This window comes from Phragmites australis, chromosome 6 (genome assembly GCF_958298935.1).
Source record: "Phragmites australis chromosome 6, lpPhrAust1.1, whole genome shotgun sequence".
NCBI classification, from domain to species: domain Eukaryota; kingdom Viridiplantae; phylum Streptophyta; class Magnoliopsida; order Poales; family Poaceae; genus Phragmites; species Phragmites australis.
In genome coordinates this window covers 15,336,448-15,355,031 of record NC_084926.1, presented here as the reverse complement: position 1 = coordinate 15,355,031, position 18,584 = coordinate 15,336,448, and the positions used below count along the sequence as shown (strand labels likewise).

General features: G+C 43.0%; 1 protein-coding gene across 3 annotated transcripts; it reads right to left on the bottom strand.

Moving 5' to 3' along the window:
* Window positions 1–12,059: 12,059 nt before the first annotated feature.
* On the bottom strand, window positions 12,060–15,262 carry LOC133921878 (uncharacterized). 3 transcript variants are annotated; one of them, XM_062366954.1, is made up of 4 exons: window positions 14,938–15,262; window positions 13,974–14,202; window positions 13,806–13,889; window positions 12,060–13,378 (listed from the first exon to the last, which is right to left on the bottom strand). In XM_062366954.1, exons 2-4 carry the CDS (start codon window positions 14,149–14,151, stop codon window positions 12,639–12,641), a joined length of 1,002 nt encoding a protein of 333 aa, XP_062222938.1. In that variant the 5' UTR covers window positions 14,152–14,202; window positions 14,938–15,262; the 3' UTR covers window positions 12,060–12,638. The 3 variants fall into 3 exon arrangements, with proteins under 3 accessions (XP_062222938.1, XP_062222937.1, XP_062222936.1); XM_062366953.1 differs by having other exon boundaries at window positions 12,060–13,387; window positions 13,974–14,275; window positions 14,938–15,257; XM_062366952.1 differs by having other exon boundaries at window positions 12,060–13,387; window positions 14,938–15,257.
* Window positions 15,263–18,584: the final 3,322 nt, after the last annotated feature.

Genomic DNA, 18,584 nt, shown 5'->3' with positions numbered 1-18,584 from the left:
TTAATTCTTCATGCTTTGTTGTCTTCAAAAGGGGAACAAAATCCTCTTTATCCTTTGCAAGGGCATCAGAGATCCCATTTCTCTTTCAAGGATACAGTTGTATATCCACTTCACTTTAGCTTGCGCTGACAAGCACGAAAAGTCAATACAACAAGATATGCTCATTTACTCAGCCAGGTTATATGATCTAGCTTGTCTTATTATATGCACAGAGTATTAAAACTGACCTCAAAGAAGGCTAGAATGATGGGTTGAGCTCACTAGATTTGGCTCATGTGGCACTAGCCTTTAGCTTGTCTTATTATATGCACAGAGTACTGTCTATTTAGAGTTTGGGTACCTCCAATGTATCTGACAGTGTCAAAACTGTCCCTAGAATGTATTGAAAAAATGTGCTTCAATTCTTCAAAACATATCTTTTGGGATAATTTTTGCAAAACATATCTTTTGGGACAATAACTGATGAGCCATCTGAAATTTATGCTATGTTGGGATCGATCATCAGATAATGCTTCTAAAAGTGACACCTGTATTCGTAGATTGGCTTAAACCAACCCTTCACTTTCAATTGGGACACATGAGATCACACTCACAAGAATGTCACATGTGACACAACCATTTTACCAAACTTAAAGTACAAGTACACTAATTATTCTAATATGTTGTTTCAAAGTATATTTTAGCAACATTTCGATTAAATTGATTCTTAATTTAAACATATGAGATAAAACATGATTGCCAACAACAAAGATAATGCTGATCAATATGAGCATTTCAAAAGCAAATATGACTGAACATATGCTACTCATATTAACAAGGATATTAAATATGGCAATCGACATAGAGAGGTCAGATAACACATGAACAAACATAACAAGTGTTATAAAGATTAAATTGCTCTAAGTGCGGGTTACCAATTTAACGGCCATCCAACGCATACTAAGCTTTACTGATTAGTGTGACAAAATTCACCACAAGAGCTATGTCGAGCTACCCAAGTTACTGATCAAGCCTATCATGCAAGTTACTCACCACTTAAGCCAACAGAACAGAGCCAAACCACAGAACAGAGAGTAGCAGGACAGAGCAAAAGACTCACACTAACAGAGCACTAGCTCACAAAGATAGAGCTCCTGCACACAAGACATAGTACCAGCTCACAAGATCAAAACTAGCGTCTACAGCCTAGCTCAAGTGCATAAATTGACACACTAATCATACTCAGCCCGCTATCATCACAGAGCAATACAATACAACCACCTCAACTAGCATGCGAGATAATCAAAACTGATAGAAATGATCAGGTAAAAGTACACTAGACAGGAAGTAAGAACAGAAACAAGAACAGGAACAGGAACATCCTTACAGTCCAGAGACGAAGCCGAAAGCGAGGCATGCAACAGCGTTGTCTCAGAAAACAGAAACACCCCTTCTATATTGAGGTCGACGGGGTGTGTGTTCTCGGAGATACAATGCCGCTGTACTAGCTGTAGGGCACACTGCAACAAGTACCCCAGGAGTAGAAATCACCACAACAGCGAAAGTCCAGCTCCGTGTCAGGGAGGAAAAGTCGAACACCAGCCCAAGGCAATCAACACTGGAGCGTGATCACCACGGACAGAACACGCACACGAGGCGCGCCCAGTAGAGAAGCCACACACCTGGCTCAAATGCCACACACAGAACTCATACGCGAAGCCTCCACCTGCAGAAAGCACGCACGAAAGCCGTGTGAGGAATCATCCAGATAATATTCTAATTAATCATTAAGTCGATCATTTGGGTAATCACGACTATAACGATTAATCAGAATATCACCCCGGTAGTCCTGACACGTGTTTTGTGCCCAAAATCGAAACACATGCCTTTCCAACATTCAACATCACAACACAGCTTAATAAAGAGCGAATAATTAATATTATATTACAAGTTCTTAAGCAAAAACAGATTTACAACAATTTACATCAAAGAGATAAAACTACGCAGCGGAAGATTTAAAACCTAACAACAACAAAAAAGACCGGTGGAGCCATATTCCGTTAGGCTCCACCCTAACCTCGCCACACGAGTAGACGGCACTACTCTTGCTCGCCGCCGGTACCGACGGACATGAAGTAGCCAAAAGCTAACCTTTCCTCGCCTGCCAACCTGAAAGAGCAGCGTGAGTATGAAGGTACTTGCAAGACTTAAACCATATATGACATGTATAAATAGCCCGACTCCAAGGCTTATGCATTTAGTTATTAGCAAGAAAAAGGCTACAAGATTAAGTAAATATTCATATGTGTAAGCAACCTAACATCTATGTGTGAGCACCTATACTTAACCAAAACAAGTATCAAATCTACCCTGTAAACACCAACCTGCACATAAATGTAAAAGGATCCATCTCATGTAACCAAGGATCATCACCAACCATACCCAACATACCCTCCATACTAAACATCTCACATTCATAACTCTACGACTGATGTGGATGGACAAAAGCTTGCTCATAACTAAGAGCGTGGCAATTCGAATTGATTTTTACACCTTGCAGGAGAGTACTCCTGAACCCACACGATATGAGACCATCGCCCACACAACCCGTCAGTTGCGAGTGATGATTCACGTACCAACCATTCACGTACCCACCCCAAACCTTTGTTCCCATGCCTGATGCATGTGGAGGACACCTAGACCCCATGCGTACGACGTCTTACTGGTAGATCTTAGGTGCCTCTACAAGCCCTTGCTCGCACCCCGGGCACATGAGTCAAATGGACGTGGCAACTTACGGTACTTGGATTACCCGTCCCATATTCGGGTATGTGGTGAGCACAAAAAAGTGCTAAAGCCAACAGCACTGACAGACGATGCTTAAACGACGCAAGCGGTCTATGGCATTCGAACTCCTCTCCCGACCTACCCATAGCACTGTCCGCATCTCGCCTCATTCTCACATCTCATCCAACCCGATATCATAATTATAAATGTGAACAATAGTAAGTAAGCCCTAAGCTCACGAACAACGGCCGCACCGTCGCTCGACTTCTACCGAGGACCTAAGCATTGCTAAGCATTTTGATTAACTGTTGTAGTTAGACATCGACAATATCATCCCAGGTTACAAGGAATAGGGATCATCAACAGATCAAGATAGAGGTAATGCAACAATATAGGTTCTACCCACATGACCCGACATCGACTCGCTAAACATACAGACATATATAAAGCATAATTTATCAATTGAGACTCCATTCAATTTGAACAAAGGATGCAATATGCTTAGTTGCTTGTCTTGGTGCTCAACTTGATCACAATCTACAACAATGAAATCTGGATCACCCTCGATCACACCCACGTTACCCTCCGGTCCTTCGTCCACTAAAGAAGAACGCGTGCAATGTGATGAGCATGAATGAGGTGTTAAGATGTATGCTACAAGATGCACAATGAATGAGGATGAGTACAACAAGTTAAGAATACAATGACACACGAACGGACAAAGAAGTTTTGCAATCCGGGTAACATTAGAACTTCCGACTTAATGTCGGAACTTCCGACTTAGATCAGAACTTTCAGCCTGGAAATCAGAACTTCCGGTCCATCGGACCTTCCAAACCTTTGAAATTATGGACGTTCGGTTAGAAAAATATTTAATCGGAAGTTCCGATACTAGGGTCAGAACTTCTGATCAGGTCGAAACATCTGGCACTTTACGAAAACGGGGTTCTTGGCTAGAAAAAGGTTTAATCATAAGTTCTGGTACTAAGATCAGAACTTCCGGTGTTGGGTGGAACATCCAGCACTCTCAAAAAATGGGTTCTCAGGTTGCAACTCTAGTCAATCAAAAGTTCCGGTCCCAAGATCAGAACTTCCGATTGGGTCAAAAACTTCGGCTCAGACAAGGCTTTTGGGTTGGGTTAACTCGAGTTAAAGCCGGAACTTCTGATATGTAAATTGAAACTTCCGATACCTTCCAGAATACAAAGTTTTGCGAATAACTTAGGTCGTTTTGATTTGCATGTTGAATCCTAACCCCTATAAACATGTATAAACACTAATGCATGGATTCCAAACTTCATCTACCCACCAACGAACACGATTCACAGGTTCTATCCCCTCCAAAATCCTTCTATTGGCTCTAAAACATCAAGAACACAACATCGTTTCGCCACTTCAAGAATGCAACTGCTAAAACTCGAACTCTACCATATCCATCAAGGAATTCTCACCAGGGAACCTAGGAAACTTACCCAAGGTCCTTGTCAAGGCTTGTGACCGTCGTTTGAGGGAGAAATCGAAGGAACTGGCTTGGAGAAGAGAGACTCGAGTGCTGAAATTTTCAGAAAAGAGAGAGGTGACGAAAATGGTTTGACAATCCTTCAATCCTTCATGCACGCATGAATTTCTTAGATTGATGGGAATCTAGAGAGTTGGGGAATACCATGGCAACACATGCATACCTTAATTTTTCTTCTTGAGGGAGAGTTTTGGGTGGAGGAGGAGAGAGCTGGAGAGAGGGAGAAGGAGAGCAGCTCTACTCTTGCTGTTTTTGGTGGGAGAGAGAGAGAGAGTGAGAATGAGGAAGTGAGGGGGAGCACAGGTGGGAGAGGAAAGGGCTGGTGCAGCTGGGAGAGAGAGGTGAGGTTGTGGGGTCAGCTAGGCAGGTCCCACGTATTAGAGTGACATGTCCATTTCAGCTGAAACTCATTTCTTTCTCTCCCTATTTTATTAATCCAAATGATGAGTTCTAGTGCTCTAAAAATCCTAAGGATTATGTGCTGAAATGACAAAACGAGATGAACTCAAATTCAAATTGGACTCTCCCAAAAACTTAGGCGAGACTTAAATAAACAAAAATTCTAATGTAAGTTAATTCAAAATATATAGCAAATATCATACCACCATTTGAATTTAACAAGCAAATCCAAAATGCTTAACAATTAATATGATGATTATGATGCTAAATTATGCTTAATAACATGATTAGAAATTGGGATGTGACAGGCCGTCACAGACCACCACAACATCGTCACCACCACGGCCAAGTCACGTGCTCATGCACAACCCAGCGACTAAGCTCCACCGCGCAAAGAGCGCCCAAGCGTATCGTGCCCGTGCTTGCACAAACCGGCAAGGACAAGTCGACAGGGCACACGACCAGAGGAGGTGCACCACCATGCTGTGAGCGTTCTCACCGAAGCGGACCAGGCACAGCACCGGAGAAGAACCGATAGATAGGAGAGTGGTGAGCCGAGGAGGAGGAGAAGGTGGAGAGCTCGAATTAGATTGATCCAGAGGAGAGGAACCACCCGGATTTATCCACCCGAGCGAGCGCACAACTCCCCTCGTCTGATTTCACCAAAGCTGAACAGATTGTTGGATAGGGGGGCGCCCTCAGCGCCAAGAGTGGTGGTGGCTACCCCTCCTGGGAGCCCTCGCTCAAAGCCATAGGGCATGGCCGGGTCGGGTGGGCTGCTCGGCCACTTGGGCCTAGAAGCGGCCCACCGGTCCAAGGCATCCTCTTCCTCTTTTTTCCTCTGGAATTTGCTCAAATCCAAATTTGACTTCAATTTCAAATTCGAATTTAAAGGGAAAACCCCTCAAATCCCAACAATCCCCACATTTTACCTTTCAAGATTCGACAAACTCTTATGAACCCCTTAACTGTTTGATATACTATTTTTTGACAAAGGTGCAATTAAGCTTGAACCTTGCCTAGCCAAAGAAACTACGACCCGCACAAGCAGCTTGGAGGACTAGGCCTTGATCCAGTGCCTTGGTATGGAGGCTTTCACTTCAAAGACATATAGTACAGGGCAGTTGAACTGCTCCTCTAACGGGGCAGGGCTTTACGGTCATGCCTAAGTATCTTTTCATGAATTCACTAGAGAGTGGAAGACTCTAAATCCTCATAGCATTACACTAATCCGCAAATATCGAATGATGCTTCGACAGATTCAGTCATCCATTCAGCTTTGAAATCGGAGACAAGGAAAACTTCATAGAAGCACCGCGGATCAATATAGAGATGCGAACCAATATCATTTTCCTCGTGGACTCTGAAGTACTCATCTTTTGCACAAGGCCTCGTGTCAAATAACATCCAACCACGTCCACGTCCTCCTACCTCACCCATTTGTTGAGATCATCTACATTTTGCTTCGCGTCAAGCTCCAATCGGCCCAAACGTCCTTTTCTCTCCTGGATCACGACCACATGATCAGTTCACATAGGTGAGCTCTTCAAGAAATCCTGTAGGATGATTTCCCGTCATTTGACGAAGAACTCATTAAGAGCCTATGCTCAACCTGCCATACAGATGAAGCACTGCAGCTAATGGGACCTATGAAGATGTGCTTTTAGTGTCAACCGGCTTCGTTTCCTACAACCTGAATCACAGGATCTCTGATCAGACAGGATAGGTATCCACTGTTGAGACCTTTAACAGGGTAAGAGCCACATTCCCTCGGACACTGCCTGGATTGGCCTCCTTGCCAAACCCTTAGTGAAAGGATTAGCCAAGTTCCTTTCAGACTTGATGTATTCCACTGCAACAACACTAGTCTCTCTGGCATGCCGACATTCCTTTAATCACCTCCGAATGTTTCTGGAGGTTTTCATGTTGTACATTCTACTCTGAACTTTGATAATCACAACTTGATTATCACAATATACTAGGATTGCTAGAATGGGTTTTTCCAACACAGGGAGGTCTGACAAGAGGTCTTTCAACCACTCTGCCTCCACAACTGTTGAATATAGAGCTACTAGTTCAGCCTCCATGTTGAATCATGTTGTTAATGTCTGTTTAGATGATCTCCACGACACGACCCCACTAGCTGGAGTGAATACATAGCCACTCGTAGCTCTCATCTCATCCGAGTCACTAATCCATATAGTATCACTGAATCCTTCTAAGACTGCTGGATGACCGATATATTTAATACCGAGGTTCATTGTTCCTTTTAAGTACCTGAGTACTCTTATCAGCGCTTCCCAATGATCATCTCTTGGGTTGGACATATAACGACTCAACCTGCATACTGCATATGAGATGTCTAGTCTCATCGCACTGCTCAAGTACATAAGAGATCTAATGACCCGCGAATACTTCAGCTGGTCTACGGGTTCACCAGAGTGTTTATGCAACTTGACATTTGGATCATAGGGTATGGATGGTTTAGCGTCCATTTGCCCAAACCGGGTTAGGACCTTCTCCACATAATGAGATTGCGATAGTGTGATCTCATTATTTCCCTTTAAAAGCTTGATGTTTAGTATAGCATCAGCTTCACCCATGTCCTTTATGTCAAAGTTCTTGGAGAGGAATTCCTTTGCCTCCTTGATAATTTCCATGTCAGTCCCAAAAAGTAATATGCCATCCACATATAAACATAGAATGACACCTCTGCCCCCAACAAATCGATAGTACACGCACTTGTCAGCTTCGTTTACACAAAACCCTGCATTGATCAATGTTCTATCAAATTTCTCATGCCATTATTTAGGAGCTTACTTTAGACCATACAGGGATTTAATCAGGTGACACACTTTCTTTTCTTGACCTTCTACTACAAATCCATCAGGCTGCTGCATGTATATCTCCTCATCCAGCTCTCCATTAAGGAAACCGGTCTTCACATCCATCTGATGAACATGGAGTTTACATGCAGTAGCAAGCGCCAATAGCACCCGGATCATAGTTAATCGGGCTACGGGGGAATACACATCAAAGTAGTCCTCCCCTTCTTTTTGAGTAAAACCTTTAGCCACTTAGCGGGCCTTGTACTTTTCTATAGTACCATCAGGTCTCCTCTTCTTCTTAAAATCCATTTACACCCTACCGGCTTGCACCCAGCTGGAAGATCTGCTATTTCCCACGTTTCATTAGCCATGATGGAATCCATCTCGCTACAAACTGCTTTCCTCCAGTACTCCGCATCTGGAGATGTGTATGCCTCTGCGAGGGATTGTGGTTCCTCATCCACCAAATAACTGACATAATCATCGCCCAGAGACTTTTTAGTCCTATGTCTCTTACGCCTTCTCAACTCCAAATCCGGAGCTGGATCATACACATTTGAAGGAATAGAGTATGGCTCATGTGAGCAATCTGGAGTGACTATCTCATTTCCTCTCATTGGAAATATGTGTTCAAAGAATGTCACATCTCGAGACTCTATAATGACATCAGTAGCGACTTCGCTCATCTCAGATTTGACCATTAGAAATCTATAGGCTGCACTGTTAGTAGCATACCCAAGGAAGATGCAGTTAACGGTCTTTGGTCCTAGCTTTCTCTTCTTCGGTAAAGGCAGACTGACTTTTGCAAGACAGCCCCAAGTCCGGAGGTGAGAAAGGTTTGGTGTTCTCTCTCTAAATCCTTCATACGGGGTCTCCTCATGGTTGCGGGGAGATACCCTATTGAGGATATAGCATACTATGAGAACTTCCTCGCCCCACCATGCATCCGACATAACTGAACTCTGCAACAAAGAATTAACCAAGTCACATACAGTTTGGTTCTTTTGTTCAACAACCCCATTTAACCGGGGTCAATATAGAGCAGTGGTTTCATGAATGATTCTACTTTCTGAATAGTATTCAGAGAAAAGGTTGGAGAGATACTCTCCTCCTCTATCTGACCTTAAGCATTTAACCTTTTTTCTAATTGGTTTTCTACTTCAGCCTTATAGATTTTTAAATGATCTAGTGCTTCATTTTTAATTCTCATTAAACAAATGTATATCTTGTTGCATCATCTATTAAAGTGAGGAAGTAGCGTTTACTGCCTTTAGATATTATGTCATTCATTTCACATACATCAGAGTGGACAATGTCTAGTGGTGAGTTATCTATCTCTTCTATTGTTTTGAATGGTATACGTGGTTGCTTTGCTTGCACACAAATCTCACATCTAGATGCATCAAGTTTATATTCATGAATCAAATTCATGTTGCTCAAACGTTTAATGGCCCTCGCATTAATGTGGTACAATCGGGAATGCCACACATCATGGTTCTTATTACAAGACTGATGAATAGCAGAAAAGGAATATTTTTATTACAGACATACAAAACAGATCGCAAGACTCATACACCTTCCCAATGAAATTACCAAACTTAGTCAGAATGACTTTATTGGACTCGAATACTAACTTAAGACCCTGGCGAAGCAATTGTGACACTAAGATGACGTTCCGCTTCATTGTTAGCATGAATAGTACGTCCTTCAAGATGATCATCTTGCCTGAAGTCATTTTCAGGTAGACCTGTCCACTCCCACGTACTACTACTGGTACACTGTTACCCATCAAGACGGGATCACTTGTTGCACCCTGAAAAGAAGAGAATGCAGAGTGATCAGCACATATGTGAATAGTAGCACCAGAATCAAGCCGTCAATCATTAGATGGACTTGCCATAAAGGCATGTGGTGCGTACCCATCGGAGCTGGACGGTCCCAGCGCCACATGTGCTTCCTTGCGCTGCCCAGGAGAAGGACCTTTGCCCTTCTTGTCCTAGCACATGCGAGCAGTATGCCCAGCCATGCTGCAAACATAGCAAATGAAGTCCTCCTTCTTCTTCATCTTCTTGCCTTTGGGCTTATTCTGATTCTAGTTCTGAGGAGGCGGAGCATTATTCTTTTTCTACTTCTGGTTTTGGAACCTCAAAGTCGACCCCTTCTCCACTAGATGAGCCTGGACTAGTGGTGCTGGCTCTTGCACGTTCCTCAACATTGATAGCAGCAGACAACTCTGAGAGTGTCATTTGCTTCTTCATGTGCCGACAAGCGGTCACAAAGTCACGCCATGATGATGGCAACTTGGCCAGGATGGCATTCACCAGAAATTGTCTGGAAGGATGCAGTTGTATTGGACTAAGTCTCTGACTATGAGCTGGAGCTCCTGTAACTGCTCCATCATAGACCTTCCCTCAGACATTTTAAAGTTGAGAAAAATTTTGGTGGTGAAAGACTCAATGCCATTATCCACTTCTATGAACTTGTTCTCCAGCTCTTCCCAGAGGTCCCTAGCCGAAACAAATCCCAAGTACACATCAAACAGATGATTCGATAGAATGTTCAGCAGACGAGACAGGCAGGCTTGATTTGCTTCTTCCCATTTAGCCTTTTCCGCATTAGCGGTGGCCTTCACTTTCGCATCAGCATCAGCTGGCGCAGCCTCAGGGAGAGCACTCATAATGACTCAAAATAATTTCAGGTCAGTCAGCCACATCCTAATCTTGATCTGCCAGCGTTTAAAGCATGCGCTGTTGAACGCGTCAGGTTTAATGACATCTGAGTGAGCGGCCATTAGTCTCTATTTTTTGGATTATTGTTTCAAAGTATATTTTAGCAACTTTCTGATTAGTTTGATTCTGAATTTAAATATATGAGATAAAACATGATTGCCAACAGCAATGATAATACTGATCAATATGAGCATTTCAAAAGCAAATATGATTGAAATTTGTACTCATATTAACAAGGATATCAAATATGGCAATTGACATAGAGAGGTTGAATAACACATGAACAAACATAACAAGTGTTAGAAAGATTAAACTGCTCTCAGTGCGGGTTATCGATTTAACAGCCATCCAACGCATACTAAGCTTTACTAATTAGTGTGATAAAATTCACCACAAGAGCTAGGCCGAGCTACCCAAGTTACTGATCAAGCCTATCATGCAAGTTACTCACCACTGAAGCCAACAGAACAGAGCCAAACTGCAGAACAGAGAGCAGAAGGACAGAGCCAAAGACTCACACTAACAAAGCACCAACTCACAAAGACAGAGCTCCAACACACAAGACAGAGTACCAACTCACAAGATCAAAACTAGTGACTACAACCCAACTCAAGTGCATAAATTGACACACTGATTATACTTAGCCCGCTATCATCACAGAGCAATACAACCACCTCAACTAGCATGCGAGATAATCAAAACTGATAGAGATGATCAAGTAAAAGTACACTAGACAGGAAGTAAGAACAGGAACAGGAATAGGAACGTCCTTACAGTCCAGAGACAAAGCCGAAAGCAAGGCACGCAACAGCGTTGTCCCAAAAAACAGAGACACCCCCTCTATACTGAGGTCGATGGGGTGTGTGTTCTCGGAGATACAATGTCGTTGTACTAGCTGCAGGGCACACTACAACAAGTACCCGAGGAGTAGAAATCACCACAACAGCGAAAGGTCCAGCTCCGGGCCAGGGAGGAGAAGCCGGACACCAGCCCAAGGTGATCAACACCGGAGCGTAATCACCATGGACAGAACACGCACACTAGGTGCACCCAGCAGAGAAGCCGCGCACTCGGCTCAAATGCCACACGCACAGAACTCGCACGCGAAGCCTCCACCTGCAGAAAGTGCGCACGAAGGCACGTCACAGACCACCACCGTCACTGCCACGTCCAAGTCACGCGCTCACGCGCAACCCAGCGACCAAGCTCCACCGCATAGAGAGCGCACCACGCTCGTGCCCGCACGAACCAGCAAGGGCAAGCCGACGGGGCACATGACCAGAGGAGGTGCACCACCACGTCCCTAGCGTTCTCACCGAAGCGGACCAGGCACAACACCGAAGAAGAACCGAAAGAGAGGAGAGTGGAGAGCAGAGGAGGAGGAGAAGGTGGAGAGCTCGAATTCGATTGATCCAGAGGAGAGGAACCACCCGACTTTATCCACCCAAGCGAGCGCACGACTTCCCTCATCCGATTTCGCCGAAGCAGAACAGATCGCCGGATAGGGCGAACGCCCTTAGCGCCAAGAGTGGGGACGGTCGCCCCCTCCTGGGAGCCCTTGCTCAAAGCCATAGAGCACGACCGGGTCGGGTGGGCTACTCGACCACTTGGCCTGGAAGCGGCCCACCTGTCCAAGGCATCCTCTTCCTTTTTTTCTCTCTAAAATTTGCTCAAATCCAAATTTGACTTTAATTTTAAATTCAAATTTAAAGGGAAACCCCCTCAAATCCCAACGTAATAGTCATGTGTTGATCTCAGATTTGTGTAAGCTAAAGTAACAGATGCAAGAATTTTTGCATGAGTTGATGCCCGAGGAAAGTACAATGCGAAAACTGCATGTTACCCAAAGCCCAATCACATGTATAATGTTTTGCAACTGCCCGCACCCCAATACATATCACAAACAAGGGCAATGCCATACACGGGTCTAGCTCTAGCAGAGCTCACTGTAGAAATGCCATGACCATACATTGCAAAGACCACCACCCCAAACCAAACTGCAGTGAAAGCTGAAGCACACTACAACTTTTTGTGACTGAAAACCGAGAACTTGTACAGCAACTTGAGTATGAAGTTCAATTGAGCTACCCTAGGTCTGGCAACTGAGAAAAGAATCCCTTGTAAACCCCGAATAACCAAGGGCACATACTGAAAAGGAAGAAAGCAAATCAACCTAACATTATGACAGAAAAGAAAGAAATAAATCAACCTAACATTATGCAAAGTTCCCCTCTAAAAAGAAAAGAGAAGCATTCCACAAATATCCTAGCATGGTGTTTGGCATGTGTGCCAATTGCCAAGAGCTTTTCCTGCAATTGTCGGAGCAGGACTTCCCCTTCTGCTCATAGCAACATTATGCGTAGATTCATTCTTCTAGAAAAACATTATGCGTGGATCCTACAAGATGTTTGGCACTTGTGCTGAGAGCTTTTCCTGCAACTCCCTGATCTTTGAGCAGAGTTCCACCTTCTGTTCCTTGTAGCTCTGAAGCACAAAGTCCTTTCCTTCGATAACTTCCTTCAGTTCAATAACCTCTTTCTTGAGCATCTCCACCCTCTCTATCTCTCCCTTCCTCTTCTCGATACCAACACAATGCAACCCAGGATCATCAACACTGCCATCAGCATAGCCATTGGAATGCCCATTGGTGGCATCTGACTGCCAATGTCCAGCTTGCAAAGATTTCTCATGAGAGAGCGCTTCTGCAACACAGTGATCTGCAATGATCTTCCTTAGATGCTGAATCTCTCGCTCAGATTCAAACAGATCTCGATTAGCAGAATCCAGCTGAGACTGCAGATTGGTGGACTGTGTCACCTGAATGTTAAGATCAGCAATCTGAGCTTGCATCTCCATTATCATCTCATCACGTTTCTTGAGGTGCTGCCTCAGCTTCTGTATGACCTCTCTCTTGCTATAGATGTCCGATCCTGATTCTGAAACGCAGGGAGAGCCAGAACTGTTAGAGTACTGAAATGGTCTTCGAGGATCTTCAAGCCGATCAGGCGATGATATCCACATGACGCCACTGTTCTCTTTGCTTGATTCTGGCCCAGGTATCTTTACAAGTGGAAGGGAGGGTTCAACTGATTTTGGTATAGGACTTGTAGGTGCTTGCTTGACTTTAACTCCACCATCTGCAAGCCCTGAACATGATATCGGCAATTCATATATCACAAGTTTTGGAACGAACAGTCATGCCAACAACAAAAATAAACTAGTGCCAAACCCAATCTCAGGAGTCAAAACTGCAAGAATTAGTTACTCAATTCAATTTGTGTAGTTGAAGTGACAACCAGAAACTATGAAGATGTCATCATGGTGTCTCTAAATGCTAAATTGTATCCAATATTGGAAATTTGGTAGAAATGCCACAACCTAATAGTCAGACTGCATTCTGGATAAGTATGACTCTGCACATATGAACCATGTAAGCCTATAATGCAACTATCCAACCCCACTAAACAGCATTCTGTTTACAAGTCAATGTGCAGAGAAAGACTGCAAGGTTCACCAAGAAGTGAGTAACAGGCAATAGAACAGAGCAAGTTACAGAAAAGACACCTGAAATACAATAGTAGCAGGCACTTTGGTCACTAAAACGGTGGAGGTTCGAGTGAAGCTCACATGCCCCAGGCCTTCTTTTGGCTGCAATTTTGCAAAGTTAGCAGCCATCATACAAAGAGTAAGAAAAAGGATCAAGGTTACAACTTCAAAATGAGGGCATAAAACCTTTGGGTGTATTGTTTTGCTGCTTCGCATCAAATATTTGCTTTAGCTTGCACCCGAGTCTGACTGACAGTGCGCTAAGCAAAACTCCCCCTGCAACAAGAACCCAGTTTGGCCCTCCTCCTTCGACATGAATACCTCTCCCTACCTTTTGTATGCTCCTATTTGTCTTAGACTTCATCTTAATAACAACCAAATTCTTCAGCTGAGTGTACAAAGACAGTAGCTTGACCTAGATGAAAATGTATGATAGTGTGTTAAGCTCCGCAACCACCACATAGGACGGTAGGAGATAGTAGCTTGACCTAGATAAGAGTGTATGACAATGTGTTAAGCACCGCAGCCACCATATTGGTGTAGGAAAAAAATAATTTCATCTACACGGATATGTACCACAAAGAACTAAGAAAATTTTCATGACTCAACCGTAAAAGGTACTAAAACAATTCGCATGGCCTTAATGAATGAGCAGGCACAATGCAGATTCATCTCCCTATGGAAGAAGAACCGCGAAACCTAAAACCATACTACTCCCTCCGGTCAAAAATACATGACATTTTTGACTTTTTACATCTTCGACGTGCAACTTTGATCATTATTTTCTATTAGAATATATGATTTTTATGTTTTCAAATTAAATATTTTAAAAACTATTGACGGTTAAAGTTTTAAAAGTTTAATCGGATCTTGATCAAAGCGTCAAGTATTTATGACCAGGGTGTAATAAGGTATTAATTTCTGCAACGGTATATACAAGAAATGGGTTCCTAAACCTTGAGACAGCCTCCCCTTGAGCCAGGGGATTTAGGATCCCCATCCAGGTTAACTGATCAGGATCAACAACCATGACAGCAGATAAAGTATGCACTATGGTAAGGAATCAATCAACCTAGCTGCCCCATTTTTTTCAAGGGAATCTAGTAAAGATGTATCCATAATCACTAGGCAAGTCTGGAAAATTCCTGACCTGTTGATTTCCTCCTCTGCAAGGCTCAGCCCCGCCAATCCGCCATGCCCAGGGGGCAGGCTGGTGCAGGACTGCGGTGCCGCCGGCTGATTGGATGCGCCCAGAGTTCGCGCTCGCGGAGCAGGCTGCGACGGTGGCGGAGGCCTCTTGGTGCTTCGCCACGACTAGCAGCGGCGAGCTTGGCTTGCCGGCCTCGCCCGCGTGCTGCCAGACGCAGGAGGGTCAGATGCGAAAGAAGGAAGGAGGCGGCGATAGAAGTGAAGCAGATGTGTTTTGTGTGTGACTTGGCGATTTGTGGAACTTGATGGTTTGCCCTCTTGAACCCTTTTTTGCTTTTTCTTTTGAGGTATTATTTTTCTCTTTCTCTCTTTTACTTTAGCCTCTTTCATTTTTTACTTTTATAGATGGGATGATAAAGAAGAGTACTCAGGAAAATAGTTAAAGACCTAATCGGACATTGAACCCATACAGTAGCTTTTGCAAATAGGATCACGGGCAAAGTTCACAAATTCGTTTGGATCTCGAAAACCGGTCTTCGACGGTAATCGGAAATACACGATTATCACGAAAACCGATCAAAATTCGGATAAATTCATTTGGTCAAATTTACAATTTGGTGCAAGTTCAGACCAAATTAACCGAACGGTAACCGATCGAATTCTGCCGGTAACGACTGAATTGACCGATTTATCGATCGGTTTTTCTGTATTTCCCACATTCACCGGTAACCGATCGAATTTCCCAAGTTACCGAGCACATTTCTCGGTAACCAGTGAGGTTTAACAAAAAACTAAAAAAATAGCTCAAACTTGTAAAATCAGTAACTAATTCATCTGAGCTTCAAATAAGTGAAACAAATTTTGTTGATTTTCCTGTAACATGATCGACGTGATAAATGTATTTATATTCATAAAAAAGTTGCATATTTTCTGTGAGAAAATATATTTGCTAAACCTAGTTAAATGCATAGCTAACTCTTTGCTAATCCAAAAACCATGAAACAAATTTTTTTAGTCTTGTTACATAATCCTATGTCTTTTAAAAATATATGAACTTATGAAATAGTTATTGTAATATGCAGGATTGTGTAAATTTGTTGTAACTAGATTAATTCATAACTAACACATCACACCTTCAAAATTAGTGAAACCACTTTTATTAGTTTACTTATACTATTATTTATGTAGAAAAAATAATGGTAGACATGAAAAAGTTAATTACAGTGTTGTTTCTTAATATGTTCACTTTCTTCTTGTGAACTTTGTAAAATCATAGAAAATTTAATAAAAGTCTAAATGAAGTGAAACCAATTTTAAAGATCCTCTTAAGATACGCTCTACACAAGAAAAATATGTGTTGACATGTTAAGCTTTTCCTTAACATAAGTTAATAAATGAGCTGCACGCTTCAACTTTTTCCTTTTTTTCAAACTTCCTCCCTATAGAATATCTATAGAATATGATGCAAATGACGTTATTTTTGCATTTTTTTTTTACATAAGGTCTTAGAATTGTCTTTAGTTTTTTAGGATTTTTTTATTTTTTTGAATTTTTTAATTTCAATTCGAAAACCGATCGCATTATGAAATTGGTGTGGACGGTAAACTCGGTAATCGTGGTTATCAATCAGTATCTGACAAATTTTCAAACCCTGATCATGGGTTGGACAGCCCAACCGCTGGTTTGCTAGTAGAACAGATAATAGACAAAAGTATATAAGAATATATAAGGGTATCTTCAACAATGCCAAAATTAGCTTGCTATATAAAGCCGCTTGGTTGTATGCCTAGACCACCTAAGATCAAATTATTTTCGATGTGAATTCAGTGTCTATTTCTTTTTAATATAAAGTTGCTTAGTAATTTTAGAAAACTATCACGTAATTATGTATTTGTGGTTTAACAATTCCACAAAACTTTATAAAAATTATGTTATCGTAAAACGTTGGACCCAACTAAACTGAGGCATTCTTTTCACCTATAGGCCCAATTTTGTATTTATCACTGGTACTTGACTCTTAATCTGCCTTTCAAAAATGGAAATATTTGCAGCTGTCCTATTATTCCTCGGCAGAGGCTATTCTACATAGTCGCTTGGTTATCTTATGCTAGGTCATTCAAGCGATGCATAGATAACAAAAATGGGATGTATATTTTTCAAGTGACCAGAGTTTCTTTTTACTTTTCAGTTACTTCTCAACCATTAGATCATTATTTAATAGCTCACATGTGTTATTTTTACATGCAGTGTCAGTATTCCAGTAATCTTCACTAGAATTGTGTAGTCTTTGTTTTAAGTTTTAAGCGAAACAATATAAATTTTAGATGAATGCGATATAAGAAATGCTGGAAATTATAGAAAGGTCATTTAAAAACTACAGATTGGATACTCAAATATTCCACAAAAGATTCCAAAGTTCAAACAAGATGAAGTACACAAATCTTGGAATTATCAGCGAAAAAAATCAGTACCGTCGAATAGAGCAAATCAAAGGCCATGGGGACCAGAGGCATTCACCTCCGGGCTGGGAGGTGCCGACGAGCGCAAGCCGTGCACCCGACCGTAGCGGGACCACCTTGGCAGCGACCGTTGTTTGTTCTGCTTGGCGACGACGACCGGAGCCCTGGCTGCCTCTGCACGTCCGGGCTGGAGACCCTACTGGCGTGTCACGTGGATCGGAACTGGTGTGGCCAGGCCAGGAGCACTGCCGGCGAAGCGGATGGCGGACAGCGAGAAGCCGACACGTGGGTGCTGAGACCTCTGGACCCAGTTGTCATAGGCATGTTTGGGGAGCTGGAGCTTATAAGTTTTTTCTGAAAAGCTGTTTTTTTTTAAAAGCTGCTTATAGCTTCTGAGATAAGCGGTTTGGCTTGTGTTTAATTTTTAGCTTCTTAGTATACTAATTTTTCAGAAAAATTATCCTTAACTAACTTTTCAGTTTTCAATTTATTTCACTAGAAACCAGCTTTTGTTTGTCAGAAAAGCTGAGAAGCTACCAGAAACCCCCAAACAGGGCCATAGTCAGCTCGGCGTCCTTGGCGGGGCTGCTACTGCTGTTTGGAGTTGGATGTCGAATTATTGAGCGTAGGTGGGCCATGGATATGCAGGCCAATCATCGGCCCTCGCCGGACTACAGGCACGTCTGGATTGCTGGGCCGGAGCACTGGCGGCGGCTTCGGCGGCGGAGTACGGGCGGTTCGTCGGTGGCACGGGCGAGGGTGGAGCATGAAGAGATGCTTGCTTGAGAAGAAATCGCCGGACGCTGGAGCTGAGCTGCGCGTGGTCCGTGGGGATGAGCCGCGCAAGGACGGAAGGATAGGGACTGCCGCACTCTGTACAGCCCGTGAACACATGACCGGCCAACCAGGAGGCAGCAGGTGCTACGCACCAGCAAACTGCCAACTGAACCACGGCACGCGTCCCGCCCCGAGCTCGCGCGGCAAAAATCAGGAGCGGCCACCTAACCGCGCGGGAGGGGCAACCAGAGCCGGACGATGGAGCGATTGGGCGGCAAGGGAGAACCGGGCGACGTGGACCGCCTGGCTGCGAGTCTATATATATATATATATATATATATATATATATATATATATATATATATATATATATATATATATATATATATATATATATATATATATATGCGCT

Excerpts from the sequence above, each read along its gene's own strand:
- LOC133921878 (XM_062366953.1), bottom strand. The coding sequence starts at position 14,151 with ATGAAGTCTAAGACAAATAGGAGCATACAAAAGGTAGGGAGAGGTATT. Across the intron at positions 13,890-13,973 it reads GCAAAACAATACACCCAAAG|CCAAAAGAAGGCCTGGGGCA; the intron begins GTTTTATGCCCT and ends GCAAAATTGCAG. Across the intron at positions 13,388-13,805 it reads CTGCTACTATTGTATTTCAG|GGCTTGCAGATGGTGGAGTT; the intron begins GTGTCTTTTCTG and ends TATCATGTTCAG.